The sequence below is a fragment of the Hypomesus nipponensis genome, chromosome 1 (assembly GCF_054491055.1).
Source record: "Hypomesus nipponensis isolate SF chromosome 1, ASM5449105v1, whole genome shotgun sequence".
Lineage (NCBI taxonomy): Eukaryota > Metazoa > Chordata > Actinopteri > Osmeriformes > Osmeridae > Hypomesus > Hypomesus nipponensis.
Genome location: NC_140361.1, coordinates 7206228 through 7221562, shown reverse-complemented (window position 1 = coordinate 7221562; position 15335 = coordinate 7206228). Strand labels below are relative to the sequence as shown.

At 47.3% G+C, this 15335-nt stretch overlaps 1 protein-coding gene across 2 annotated transcripts; it reads right to left on the bottom strand.

Annotated features, from left to right (window-relative positions):
- Positions 1-911: 911 nt before the first annotated feature.
- On the bottom strand, positions 912-14175 carry LOC146302260 (uncharacterized). 2 transcript variants are annotated; one of them, XM_084672378.1, is made up of 17 exons: positions 13955-14175; positions 12470-12771; positions 12091-12287; positions 11714-11817; positions 11471-11535; positions 11095-11356; positions 10141-10334; positions 9893-10018; positions 9527-9655; positions 7898-8020; positions 7463-7598; positions 4748-7125; positions 4463-4575; positions 4265-4426; positions 3108-4066; positions 2484-2644; positions 912-2339 (listed from the first exon to the last, which is right to left on the bottom strand). In XM_084672378.1, the coding sequence occupies exons 2-16, from the start codon at positions 12629-12631 to the stop codon at positions 2508-2510; spliced, it is 5247 nt and encodes a 1748-aa protein (XP_084528504.1). In that variant the 5' UTR covers positions 12632-12771; positions 13955-14175; the 3' UTR covers positions 912-2339; positions 2484-2507. The 2 variants fall into 2 exon arrangements, with proteins under 2 accessions (XP_084528504.1, XP_084528426.1); XM_084672300.1 differs by having other exon boundaries at positions 4265-4575.
- Positions 14176-15335: the final 1160 nt, after the last annotated feature.

Below are 15335 nucleotides of genomic sequence, written 5' to 3'. Positions count from 1 at the left end.
GTATAACTTGAATTCTTTTTATTTGTCTTACAAAACGGATGGATGATAGATCCATACAGTGAGTGTAGACACCCTCAAATTTATGGTAGAAAAATACATTTTAGGATTATCTAACAGATGGAAATGGACATTGTTACATAACATCACCAAGCAAAGAAGAGGACTACAGATTAGAACAAAACAGGATCAAGTGACAGCCAGCTGATTAAGGAGGTAAATGAGACCTTCCTACCTGGTTGTAGAGATAAAGGGATGTGCAGTGTGTGTGCATCTCAGCACACAAGCTTCTCTCACCAGCCAATTCTAAGTCAGAAGACAAACTGTGTGTGTGTTCCCAGCTGAAGAAACTGAAGGAGTGTGTGTGTGTGTGTTTGCCTCAAAAGGTGTTTCCCCACTCAGAGCCCTACATTACTCTGACGAGAGGGGTTCTGAGGAGGGAGGGGATGAAAAAGGAGGTGAGATTGAGGAGGGAGGGAGGAGGAAAGAGACAGATCTGGACAAAGAGCAGAACACCGGAGTGTTTCCTGAGGGTTTAGTATCCTAAATCCTTGGGCCTGACTGGGGAAGGTGCAAAGCAGGGTCCTCATAGTAAATGAAGCCATCAATTTTCCAGAATGACAGTCATTGTTACAATCTTTGTTCTCTGTCTCCTTAAAATGACAGAAGAGTCCAGTAGAGTTTAGGTGACACCTAACATAAAGGGACAGATTCACAGACACAGATTTTTAAATTTCCTGTGTTTGACAAAGTTTTATCTTCATTCAACTGGTGCATACAATTTGACATGCCGAGTGCATTAAGAGGAAACAGAATAAGAGGAAAACTAACTATGGTTTCATCTGACACAAATGTAAACTCTCTGGCCAGAGGTGGAAAAACAAACACTTAAAAAGCAGCAAGACACCAGAGACTGAGATAAACTATTTTAATGTGCAAGTATCAATACAGATACATTCACATAAAAGTGTCAAACAGAGGAAGGAATTCAGTGTTGCTCAAACTGAAAGCTCCTACCAAAATATGAACATTTCCCAGTCAATTTCAGAAAGTATTAAATCAGAAGCACAAGGACCTGTTCTAACACTGAAAACACGAATCCTTCCTTTCCATGTCCCTGGGTTTTAAGTATCAATTTACCTTGGGGAGTCACCTGGGGATGGTAGAAGCAAAATCTACAGCATATTCAAACAGACCCCAGACTAACAGAGTTCAAGAAAGCAGATATTTACTTGAAAATTAAAGTGAATGAAATAAGTCACTGTTATAGGATTTGTTTTTACATTTCAATCAACTCCCCCCCCCCCCCCCAAAAAAAAAAAATGTACATGAACATTTCCTCGTCCAGGGTGTCAATTTGTTTGAAAAATGAGTTATTCTACAAGTTGAAACAAAACATTCAAAACCCACTTCAAGTATGCTCAACTATGAATCACTAGTAGTAAAAAGAGTAGCTTTAAAAGTAAACCAGTTCATCACATTGGTCGGAAAGCTATCTGTAAAGCATAAAAACTAATGGAAAACTAGTCTATGAAATCAACTTAACAGGTGCAACAAAAAAACAAAGTTATAAAAATAGTTTCATCAATCAATAAATTAAATGTGATTTAATCTACAAAACAAAATGGGCACTAAACACACTAAATATCGGAACATTGCAGCAACAAAAAAAAGAAAATCCCACAAGAACTTGTGTTTTTCTGTCATTTCAAAGCAGTTGAGTATTTAAGCATTATGTCAAGACAGTGTGAGAGCAAAAAAGAGAGAGAGAGAGAGAGAGAGAGAGAGCTCACACTTAATGACCATACATGGAGCGGAAACAAACTCAGGTTAGGCTTAGTCATGCACACGTGCATGCGCACACACACATTAACATTAAGAAAACAGTGAGGACACAACACATGCGCTGGCTCGCAATCATACACATTGGATGTCAAATCTGACGCAAATGTACACATTCACATACCCAGCTGTACAGACTTGGGCTTACAGAATCATAGACGAACACATTCTTGTGTCAATAAATAAGGCAATGCGCAAACATTCAAGTTTTCAGGGACTTTAACGTCAAGCCGCAACTAACACAAGATAAATCACTAAACCTAAGAAGGTAGATATTAAAATGGTGTGTGTGTGTGTGTGGGGAGGGGGCTGTCAAAGCACAATTCTAGCAGCTAGTGAAAAGTAGAGGCAGTCGTTTCACATGATGCCATGTGAAGTACCGTCTATATTTCATAATTCTTCCTTCAATTCATCCATCCATCATCCAGCCATTTATCACTCCAGGCAGAGATGATGATGATCAGGAAACCAGAGTTTTTCTTCTGGAAATTTGTGTTGAGCTAAAGAACAAAAACCAACCATAAACAAATATGATGATAATGAGAGCTCAACTCCAATAAAGATTATTTATATCATAAAGTGGAGAAAAAAACAACAGAAGATTCAGTGATTATTTCGATGTTGAATACTTGTGCGAGTCTTACCTGTGCCTGTAGTGTGTGAGTGTTTTAAGGCTGCTTGGGCCTCCCCCTGCCCCCCTCTTTTGGCCCAGGTTCTTTTGGAGGGAGGGGCACTGCTGGTGTACCTAGGAGCCCCCTTCTCACAATGTAGGGACAGGCAGGCCCGCTGGGGATGTCGGCAAAACCTGGAGAGCCGGACAGAGGGGTGGAAGGGGAGAGGAAGGGGTAGAAGAAGAAAAAGATGAAGAGATGTAGGAAAGTTGGGGGGTTATATAACCGAGAGAGAGGATGAAAGGTAGGGGAGTGAGAGATGAGTAAATATTTCATGCTGTTGAGTCAGTGCTGTACAGTATGTAGATTCAATAGATGTGGCTTCATTGTGAAGTTGAATGGAATGGGAGCTTATTTTAGTTCGTCTCGAATCTAACAACTGGATAGGTAAAAGTGTGTACGTCTTTGTACAACTCATGTTGATTTTAATGTTATTAACATTTTGACTTTGTCCCTTAAGCACGAGCCACTGTAACACAAATGTGGCTTAGTATATTTATGTATTGACATGTTTCAAATGTAATTAATAGATAAATATAAGGTACAGTGAAAACTTGACATTCAACACACCCCAAACACACACACACACACACACACCTTTCATGACGACCTCAGGCAGGCCGTAGGGTTCGTACTCCGTGTCGTCGTACGCGGCTGACAGCTGGCTGCGGCTGCGGCGGATGCGTTCAGCCAGGCGGGCGGGGTCAGAGGGGATGGGGAAAGAACCAGAGAACAGCAGCCGGTCACAGCCTTTGGCCGGTGGGATGGGAGACAGAGGAGGTGAGTCCACCAGCTCTTCCTCATCCTCCTCTTCCTCGGTCTGGGTGGAGGCGTGGTGTAGTTCATGCGGGGTGGGGGGGGTGGCAGAGCCCTCCTCGGTCTGAATGGCAGTGCTTCTCACCTCCATTTGGCTTACTTTTTCTAAAGCATCTGACTTTTTGGCAGCCTTTGTGAACTTTGACCCCTGATCTCCCTCACCTTCTGCTGGATATTTCTCGCCAGACATTCCCGAGGGAAAAACTGAAGTAGAGATCTGGGGTGTAATCCCTCTGCTCAATTCAGACCTTTGACCCTCCAATTGCACCGGCTCCACTGTAGTAGTTTGGCTTTCTAAGGTGGAGACCATGGTAGTTGTAGTTTGAGCGAGGTTGCTGTGACTTGAGGAGAGGTGGTTGACATCAACAACTAAATCGGACACTGATATTGTCTCCTGCTGCTTAGTGTTACATTGGTCAGGTGCAGTTTGGTTCTCCAGGGACAGTGATTGGGTTGAATGGGCCTCCATGTCACTAGGAGGGTGAGACGCATTCTCTCTGGGTTCAACTTCTTTGGTCTGGGTCTGGCCTCTGGGTCTTGATTCATCTGTGTCTGCAAGCCCTAAAGCTTTAACCTGGTGCCCTGAGCTGGAGCGAGCCTCTTTGGGAACAGCCGTGGTGTGATTTGCTTCATCTTCATCTTCCTCAGAACTCTGATGCATTTGTTCCTGAGGTCCACTGGAGCTCCTTCTGGGAGAGGACTGGAGAGGACTGCGTTCAGGGGAGGTGCAGGGCTGTATTCTGGAAGAAGGATCAGGAGGAGGGGTGTCACTATACTGGGTAAGAATGCATACCACATGGACTAAGGCCTTTCCGCACCGGCCTGGGTTCGATTCCTGCATGTCAACCCATCTCTTTCCCCCCTCCCTTTCCTGTCTATCTAAAACTGTCACTATACAAAATGTGATATACCCCAAAGATGTTGTCCCAGAGTATTACCTTGAGCCCAGGGTCCGCCCATACAGTCTGCTGGAGGAGCAGGAGAGGAGCAGCTCATCCTCTCTGATCACCGTCACAGAGCTGGGGGACCCTCCCAGGACCAGATGACCCTTCTGGCCCAGACAGGTGGCCTGTTCCTGGGTCTGGTCCTGGCCCAGACAGGTGGCCTGTTCCTGGGTCTGGTCCTGGCCCAGACAGGGCATCTGGACCTGAGTCAGCTCATTGGTGGTCAGCCTCCACAGAGCCAGCTCCTCCGCCTGCTTCTGGTGCTCCTCAGAGAGGATCTGCAGATGGGCCTGCAGTGCCACCAGCTGGAGAGGGGGAGATACAGTACTTTTTTCATAAACAAGATATGTAGTACACATGTAGCAACTACATAGTAACTAGTTAGTATAATATCTAGTATTGAAATGCATACACACTTCGAAGCTATTAAGTATACATTGTGCATTCTTAATACTACTTCAGTCAAAATAAGCCAACCTGTTGTTGTAGGCAGTTGACCTGAGGTTGAGTCATCATGTCTGAATGAGTCTCTTCTTCAGACACCGTCTCCCCCTCCCCCTGAATCTTCCTGTCCTCTCTCATCTCGTCCTTTGGCTCCTCTTCATCCTGCAGCGCAGACTTCAGGCTGGGAGTAATGTCACTGACTCCTTCAATGAGTCGTTCTCCCTTGAGTTCCATGGGAGAGGAAGTGAGGTCATTTCCTGCCCTCTCCTCTACTGGTGTCCTGTCAGGATCTTCAATAGAGTCAGACGGTGTTTTGTCAATAACAGGACTTCTGGTTTCTCCATCTGAAGCTTCCAGAGCTTGTAGTCTCATTTTCAGTTGACGGTTCTCTTGTTTTAGAGTTAGTAGTTCTTTAGCAAAGGCTTCTTCTACGACATCTTGTCTCTGAGAGTCCTCAGTCCTGGTGAGACACGCATCTCCTTTGGATACAGACTGTTGTTGTGTAGCAGTAGGGAGATCAGCAGACTTGATTGCATGTTCTTCAGGAGGGTTGGGTTGGAGTTGAATTATATTCTTATTGTCCAATTTCATATCTTGCTTCTGATTTTCAACTTCTCCACCCTCCTCCCCTTCTGCTGCTTCCTCCTCCTCCTCCTCCTCTGGTGTCTCTGGGTTTTTCTCTCCCTCCTCCTCCTCTCGTTTCTTTGCGTCTTTCTCCTCCTGCTCCTTCTGTCTCGGTGCCGTGAGCGAGGCCAGCTCCTCCCTACAGCGCTGCAGTTCCCCTCCCTGGCTGAAGAGGGCGCCCTCCTTCAGCTGCAGCTCTGCTAGCAGGTCCACTATGTGTTGGCTCTGCTTGTCAAAGGCCAGGGTGAGCTGCCGGGTCTGGCAGGTCACCTGGTTCTGCAGGGCCTCCAGTTTAGCCTGCGTCTGCCTCGCTTGCGCCGCCTCTCTGGCATTCTCCCCACGCAGACGCTCCAGCTCCTGGGCTAGCTCCGAAGCACATATGCCCTCCCACGGATCCTTGGTAGTCTCCTCCAAGTCTGTGTTAGACTCCACTTGGGCCTCTACAGCAGTCTCTGCTAGGTCTGGCTGGTTGAAAGATTCTCCCCTCAGAGCTTCACAAGTGGTTTCCTCCAGGTTTGAAGTGGACAACCCCTTCTTGGCTACCAAAGTGGTTTGTGCCACAATCGTTGGTATTGAGAGTTCTGGAAGTTTGGTCAGATGTGCGTCTTTCTGGATGAGATCTGTGGCTGCTGTTGCCAGGGAGACAGCCATATTCTGTTGATTAGAGGACTCGCAGAAAAGGCGGTGCTGGTCCGGCGAAGGGAGAAGCTTAGTGTCGCTGATGATGTTAGAGTTGGAGTTGATGTCGCTCTGGAGCGTGAGATACGTCAGGGGACTGTTCCTCTCGTTACTGTTCTTCCCTTCGACACTTCCTCGATTTTTCAGTTCTTCCAACTCTGCCTCCAGCTCTGTGAGTTTGAGAGTCAGGTCCCCGGTTCCTTCCATCCCTTTCTTTTTCATCCTCTTCCTCTCGTCCTCTTTCTCCCTCTCCTCCCGTTCGTGCGCGAGCAAGGTCTTCACCTCCGCCAATTGCTTCTTGAGCTGGATGTTCAGCTCGATGCATTCGCTCTCCCGGTCCTCGTGGTCCCTCTCTCTCTCCCTCCTCACCATCTCCTCCCTCTCCCTCTTGACCTTCGCCTCCAGGGCGACCACAGCCTGCTTCAAGCTCTCCTTCTCGGCCCTCTCCTCCTCCAGCTCCCTCTTCCTCTCCCTGTCCTGCTCCTCCCTCTCTCGCCCGTGCTCCGCCTGGGCGGCGTGTTTGCGGCTTAGCTGTTTGAGGCGGGTCCTGGTCTCGGCCTCCGCCCTGCGCTGGCTCTCCAGGTCCTCCAGCCGCTTGGCGAGCTCCTCCTTCACGTCCCGCAGCTCCGAGCGCAGCGCAGCGTTCTCGCGGCGCAGGTCGTCCAAGCCGGGGTGGTCGGTGTAAGAACCGGAGGGGCTCTTGGGGTCTGGGTGAGCCGTGTGGACACGATGAGGCTCGTCTTGGGCATCCTCAACCAACGTCTCTGGGCTTGGTTCTCCCCTCTGCCTCTCCTCCTGCCCCGCCTTCTCTCCCACTCTCTCTCCCGCTCTCCTGGGTTCTTCGACGCCGGCCGAGCCAAAGGAGGAGATGTGCTCTGCGTCGATGCCCTCGCCCGGCTCTCTCTCTGAGGGGTAACTGGCTTTCCAGCCAGCGTCCCCCCTGTCCCCCAGATCCTCCTCGCCCTCCCTCCCTCGCTCCGCTCTGGCAAGTTTCTTGAGGGTGTGTGAGGATAGTCGAGCGTGGTGCGGAGATGGGAGGGGGGCAAAGCTTTGCCCTGAGGGGCTGAAGTGGACTGGGGTAACGGGGACGACCGAGGCAGCCTGCTGGTCTGGGGTTGGAGCAGGAAAGATTCAACGTTCATTTGAGTTGAGTAGAGTGATCAAAACAATCAGAAATTAACTGACTGACAGACAAGTCAATTCAATATATTTTATCCCACACAGTAATTATAGCACAGTGACATTGCACCAGTTCAGTAAGCCAGTAAGTAGTATCAGTAAACTGCCAGTAGGAGGCAGCAGTCTACAGGAAGACTGGACTCCTCAGGCCGTGCCACATCAACATCTACTCTCTTCCATCCGTCCCCCATCCCCCCATCCATCCTTTACCACACCCTCCCTTCTTTATTCCCTCCTTCCTTTCCTCTGTCCTGCCATCCTCCTCACCCTGTAGTTCCTTCAGGAGCCTGAGGGCGTCGGCCAGGTCCTGGGTCAGCCTCTTCACCTCCTCCTCCAGACCCTTCGCCTTCCTCCTGCTCTGCTCCAGAGTCACGCTCAGCCCCTCGGCCTCGCGCTGCGCCTCCTACGGGACAGGGCAGGAAACGCAGGCGCATCACTTCCCATCACTGCTGTACCCAACCTGGCTGGACTACACCACCATGTAACAACTGTGGAAGCTACAGATGAACTAGAGATTTACAGTAAACTTGTCAAACCTGAACCTATGGCATATGTCATATGGAGAGACTATTCAATAATTCAGAGACTGCTTAGCTAATGAATAATAGATTGTCATGTCTAGACAGGGTAGTCCATTTATTTCATGTAGCTAATTTGACCTGTAGCCTATAGAGTGTTGTTTTTTGCAGTGTGTGTGTGTACCGTCAGTTTGGCCTGGGTCTGGGCCTCCATCTTCTTGCTGTCCTTCAGTTCTCCCTCTGACCATCTGAGCTTCTCTTTCAGCCCCTCCACCTCTCTCTCCACCGCCTGCTTCTGGAGAGACAGCTGGAGCGAGGGAGACCGGAGACGGGCGTTACGACCAGTTCCAGGCAAGACACAGGAGGCAGGGAGGTGAGAGTGGGAAGTGGAAGAAAAAGATGGAAGAGAAACAGGTAGGCAGGGATGCAGAGATTAGCAAAAGGGAAAAACACTGCAGTGCACGCTGAATTTACTATGAGAAAATAAATAACAAGGCAAAGGTTCTGAGGGATAATCAAGAGAGTATCAAAGGAAGCACGTAGAGGGGCTACGCTAGCCATACACTAGGGGATGGTACAACAGGTCAACTACCTAGATCAGCCAACACTGCATTCTTCTCTTCAGAATCCTTACGCACGTGAAAAGACTCAACACACCACATGCCATGGATTTAAAAAATGCCATGGATTCTGATCATACAGATGGATGTAAATGACCAATTTGCAAAATACCACCACTTAAAAAAAAAAAAAAAAGAATTATATAAATATATAAAAAATGGTTTCACTCCGATCAAGACCTTCAAGTCACTTTTAAACCACAGACCCATTAGCATATTACAAAGTGTTATCAGCAATATTTGCTTTGCCTGTGTTAACTAGCGTCAATTCGATTTTAAAAGATAGCGACGGCATGTGTAGTTGTGTTGAATGCGTACTTGTAGAAAAAAGATCTTATCAATCTTATTCCTGGTAACCTGAGAAGGCCCTGTATGGTCAGTGGTGCCGTGTTTTCTGTAGTGTGAAGAGTGGCTGTGGAAACTGAACACTATATGGGAGGGCTCATTTGAACTGAGGGTCAATGGAGCTAGGTAGGTAGTAGGCCTATCTGAACTGTGGGTTAGAAAAAACACACACACACACAACCTCCTATTTAGATGCACATTAAAACCAAACAAAGGCATTATTTCATGCACTTTCTCCCTCTATCTATACATCCATCTTTTCTTCCTTTTCCTGTTCACACATCCTCTCCCTCCTGCCCTCTCCATGTCTACCTCCCACCCTCATTCCTTCATCTCCCAGTTTACACTGCTAATCCCTCCTCCTCCAAACTTTCTTCCGCCATCCTTCTCCCCCTCCCCTCCTTCCACCTAAACCCCAACAGCCAGCATGCCCCCAGATCGACCAGTGACGAGAGTCCTGACTATCTAAGATCTGGATATACAGATGGATGACAGCAACATGTTGAAGAGGACTCTGTGCATACACATTCACACACAAAATAGTTGCAGGAGTATTACCTTCCCAGCTCAACTTTCCACTGTGAGAAACCAAGGAGAGGGGGGGGGGTAAGAAAGCAAGAGTGAGACAGAGGAGGAAAACAGAGAGGCTGAGGCAGAGGGAGAAGAAGCAACATTAATCAATAAACCTGAGCAGAAGAGCTCCCTGGGGATAGACAGAAGGAAAGAGGAGAGGAGAAAGGAAACAAGGAGGCAGGAAACAGCCAGATAAGGCAAGACAAGAAATTGTATTTAACTCAGATCAGTTGCTAACTGTGTGTGTGTGTGTGTGTGTGTGCATGCATGTGCACCTTCTCAAACTGGGCCTGCAGGGCGTTGTGGAGCGTCCTAGCCTGCTGGATCTCCTGGTTGAGCTTGTTGACTTCCTGCTGATGCTGCTTCTCCAGGGACTGACGCTCTTTCTGCAGCTCCAACACGTCCTGGAACAATCACACACGTCATCAGAATGTTTCAACATGTGGGTGTTTCACATCAAACAAAAACTCAATTATTATAAATTATGCATAATAGGTCTCCATCACAAACCGTTCTTTCTCTTTCGATCTGTCTGCCCATCCTATGTCTCTAACATGCACATCCTGGGCACTGACACACACACACACACACACACACACACACACACACACACACAGTCCCTCTCCAGCCCGCCCCCTCACCCTCTGATGCTGTTTCTCCAGGTCCCGGGTGCGTTGCTGGGCGTGGACCCTGCTGGTCTCTGTGTTCTGTCTCTGACACTTCAGCTCTTCCTGCAACTGCTTCTGCCTCTGCTCTGCTGAGGACACCTACACACATACACAAACACACACACAAACACTTCACGGTCTGTGTCTTTAAATTATGAATGCTGAATGAATGTGAGGTGCAAGTGTGTGTGTGTGTGTGTGTGTGTGTGTTTACTGCTCACCCGGTCGCTCTCCTGCGAGATGCGTGTGTGTGCAAGGCTGAGTTCGTCGCGGGCCTTCTGCAGGCTGTGCTCTCTGGAGCCCAGGTCTCTCCTGGTCTGGGTCAGCTGGTCCTGGGTCTGCCTCAACCGCTCTGCCTCCGCACACAGCTCCGCTTCCAAAACACACACTCGGCTCTGCAGCTCCGACACGCACCCTGACACACAGACAGACAGACAGTCAGAATAACTGCCTCATAAACCAATACAGGATTTTTAAAAATTAACGGATGAGAAAATAGGACAATCCATACAAACTAACAGAGTAGAGAGTCGATAGGGTCACAGGGGTTCACAGTAGGCCTAGATGTTGCCTTTTAACCCAGTTTAGGATTTCAAACTGTGGTGCGAGGACCTTTCTTTTAAAAGAATCTTTGTCGCTTGTCTATTCTGGTTTGGGTCAATCTCATTTCTCTGTGAGAAAGGCCAGTAGAAACAGAGGCCACATTGCTGAGAGTGTGTGTGGAGCTAAATGAGATGACACAATACTGATTACACTAGCCAAGCTCACAATGGGGGGCATTCAGGAGGAACACACTGCACACTAGAACACACACACACACACACACTATCTGGCCAACTTATACACCTAAAGCAAACAGCACTGCCCCTGCTTGTCAAAGGAACCTTGGTGGGTTTTACTGGTATTACTGATATTAACAAGCACTTCCTGCTTTGAGAAAACACACTCAGTAGCTGGAATCGCAGCCTAAAAAACTACATCCACTGTATTACCATGCAGTATAATATTGCAGCTCTATTCAGTGGAGCAAAATACAAAAAAAAAAAAAATCCTGAAACTTTTGGAAAACCAATTGTTGTTGTTATGTACATGTTATCCACTAAAATACTTAACAGGTATTCTTATCTAGATGTTGTATGGGGACAACGACTAATAATGGTACTTGTGACACTCACTTTTCTCCAGTTTATCCTCTTTCCCATAATCCCCAGAGTCCTGGCCTCGTCTGATGACATCAGCAGAGGGTGCTGCGGGAGAGGAGGGAGCGGTGGGCCTCCCCCTCTCAGCAGCCTGCGGGTCACCCCGTTCCCACGGAAACACAGAGGACACAGCGGAGGAGTCCAACTGGTGAGAGGGGTGCCGATGGGGCGTGCTCTTGGGCAGTTGTCGAGGGAACGAGGGCAAAGGTTTAGGACTGTCGGAGAATTGCAGCTGTTGCTAAATGGATGGACAAAAAAAGATTTTAAAGAGGATTAAAGCACAATAATCTCGCGTTTTTTGGGGGGCAGGACAAGAGTGAGTTAACGGCATTGTCAGCCATGTGTGACTCACTCGGACATGGAGAGCTTTGCTGTCTCCGTCTCCTCTGTGACCGAGCCTGTCCTCAGGCTTCCCTTCTACAAACACACACACAGAAGGCCGGGCTTGAACAGCTCATCAGCTATACAACATACAGTTTTACAGCTGCAGTGACTTAAGTCACGAAGAGAGAATGTCCCAGGAGGAGATATGGGGGAGGGAAAGAGAATGGGGGGGGGGGGGCAGTAAGCCATGGAGATGGGAGGAGGAGTGTACCATTATGGTCCCATGGGGAGGTCATGTTCCAGCACGGGGTGGAAAACAATATGGAGTCTCCAGAGCTGCTGCTGTTTTGAAGCTTCTCAAGCTCTGCCTCCAACCTGAGAGAGAGAGGAAGACAGAGACAGAGAGAGACAGAGAAGAAATGAAAGAGAATGAGAAAGAGTGTAAGAGAGATACAGGGAGGGACAGGTTGAGAGTGAGAAGGAAGGTGCTATTCCAAACTATTAAAAAAAGTAGTACACAGAGCATTTTTTCCCCCAATCGTTTCCAATTCTCGGACAAATGTCTTTGTAAACACACATTCTGCCTACGACATAACCGCATGACGACAAGAGCCCAAGCACACGTCCATACACTGCAGGGGTGCTGACCTTTTGACTTCCTGCGCGAGGGTGTGTGCGTGGGCGCGGGAGGAGTCCAGCTGGCCCTCCAGGGAGCACACCTGGGCCTGCTTCACCTGCAGCTCCTGAAGGAGACGCTCCCGCGTGCCTGCCCCGGCCTGCGCCTCCTCCCAGGCCACCTGGAGATCCCTCTGCACGCTCAGCAGCTCCCCGCGCACCTCCTCATGCTGCCAGGGTAGGGGCAGGAAGTGAGAGGGACCACATGCTAGACTTAGACATTTTAAGCACTCAATGTCCCCCTTATCAGGTATTACTATGTAAAAAGATTGAGAAAGACAACTCCAAACTAGAAGGAGGAGACGGGAGTCAGGCAGGTGGGGGTTGAAGTGTGGCAGCGTGGACGGCCTACCATGACGGTCTGCTTGTGCAGGGCTGTCTGGCTGCTGTCGAGCTGCAGCTGTTTCTGCTGCTTCTCCCTCTGCAGCCTCTCCTGCTGCACCTGCAGCTCCTTCACCTTCCGCAGGGCCAGGCCCGACAGGCCCACCGTCCAGTCCTCCTCCGCCCAGCTCATCTCTCACAGGGCTGCAGGGTCACCAGAGGAGCAACCCGGAACACCGCCCCCCCCCCCAAACCGGCCTAGCAGGCCTGGGACGAGCCCTCTCTGAAGCGGGGCCAACTCACGAAGGGAAAATGACACTGCCAGACAGCTGACTGCAACAGGAAGGGAAAGGCTGTTGCTCAATGCGGTGTGCAGGTGTGTAAGTGTAAGATAATGGATATCAGCCTGAACATGCTGAACTGTCTCATTAAGGCAGTCTGCCTTTTGAACTGTGTAACTAAGGTCGGATATCCAATGCGACTCGGGTAGATAACATTATGTGTGTATATGAGTGTCTGTTTATGGATGTGTCCGTGTACTGTGTTTGTATGAGTCACTGTTTTCCTTTGAGACATCTCACCAGTTTCCAAGTGCACATTAACAAGTAAATACAGGCACAGAATTAGACAAGACATGCTAAAAGAAACAAGCAGATGCAGTTCCAGAGAAAAGGGTTGTGGACTCTTCCAACTGTATACATTTGCCCTGGCACAACCAACACACAGAAGGTTAGACAAGAGCAGAGGAATGAAGAAAATCCTGATTGAGTATCATGATCTAGCAGCTAGATTCAAGCTTACCAAAACACCAGTCCTCCTTATAAAGACATGTACTGACGACTCTCACTACCTCAGGCTATATACAGATTGTCAGGACATCCAGAGCCTTTCTTATTTCCCGGTATCAAAGATAACTGTTGCGTTTAAAAAGAGAGCGACTGGAATGCCATGTCATAAAGTATGCCCAGTTTGAAGAACGAGAATAGAACAACGACGGTCACCTGAGCAAACTGACAACGAAATTAATGGTAGTAGCTTATGGTGCAGTTTTCGGGACATTTTGTGCTATTTTGCATCATGCATCCTTCAGATTCAAATTAAATAGTCACGTCAACAACATCACAAATTAGGCTTGGTGAGTTGAGGCTGACTGCTTCAAGATATTGCTTAGCTAGCTTTTATTGTCTACAAAACAACGCCTGCCTATAACTAGTCTTTTCGAACTACACAGTCCATGCCCATCCATGGAATTTATTGTCAATAATATTGATGAGTAATAAGTTGTCACACGTCTGAGTATAGAAATATCTTACAACCACGTTGCTTTCTGACTAGCAGAAAGAGATAGTTCAGAAATTATAAACTAGCAAACCATATAAAGATATATAAGCGGGTAGTCAAGTGGTAATTTAGCTACTACTTAACGATTTGCTCGTTAGCTGACTAAAGCGGACTGTGAATCAGTTTAGCTAGCTAGTCTAGCTAGCAAGTTAGCTAGATTGCTTTCTCGACTTACCATTCAGTGTTTAGGATGAAACTAAACCCCAAATTATCCAACAACACGCTTTGATTTATTGATCAACAAGTGGCGAAGTTATATTAGCTGGTTCTCTGTTCTATTACGTATTCAGTAGCCGGTGTAACTGTTATAAAAATACACTTTTCTATCACAACAGTAATGCTAATCCCGCAAATCTCGTGCCGCCTGACAATCCAACAAAAAACATCGTATTGACATGAGGCGGGTTTAAGTGGGGCGGGGGTAAGTGACGTAGTGACAAGAGAGGAGAAAAAAGTTTGGGGAATACTCAGGGGGAACCTCTTTATTGACACCTAGCGACGACTGGCCATTTACATTTATGTTCAATTACAAATTCTGCACATTCCAAATATTTTTTCTATACATCTTCACAGAAACTGTTCAATATTCACACATCACTGTCGCATTTTGGTCGCTTATACTTTGTTCCCAAATCTATTTAAGTAATAAACAGATTATTTAAGACTAGCAAGGACACCACTATTGATTTGTGGCCAAATTCCTTCAGTCCAGATATTGGCCACGATGACATGTCAGTGAGAACGCGATAAAATGGCAAAACAGTAAACATCGATTAGTTGTTTGTAGCCCACGTCCTAAAATAAGAACAACCGAAATAGCAGATTTGAATTGGTCATCATAACAATTCCAGGTACGGTCTGGATTTGTGTATAATCTGAGATTATTAATAGAGCAAAGCCGCCTTATTGCTGAGTGGTACGGAAACCTGGCGGCAAGGCCACCGCAGATATTTTCTGACAGACATGCTGAATAATCCATAATCTCACCAATCCATGTATATTTTGTCCAAAATTACACGTATATTAATTAACACATTTACTCATAGATGATGGACTCTTTTAAAGGTGAACCCACATTAGTCCACTGCTTGGTTTCTGTATGTAGCCCAAAAGTAGCCTATTTAAACAGGTAAAATATATAATGTTATACATTATATTATTAGTTGTGTTCAATTGTTCATGTCAATTGTATTCAACAGCGCTATATTTGAGCAGCCAATTGCTCTTGGAGTTGTACATACAATATGGTTTAAATCTAGTATGTTGTGTGGTTCACATGCTGGGAGGTCTATGAGACGTCAAGATAGCCCATTAGGGACTTTTCATAATCAAACGTGAAATCAAGGTACTCAGGGAGTCAGGTAGCTGAGCGGTTAGGGAATCGGGCTAGTAATCAGAAGGTTGCCGGTTCAATTCCAGGCTGTGTAAAATGACGTTGTGTCCTTGGGTAAGGCACTTCACCCTATTTGCCCCGGGGGAATGTCCTTGTACTTACTGTAAGTCGCTCTGGAAAAAGAGTGTCTGCTAAATAACATAACATCATGTACTCTATATTT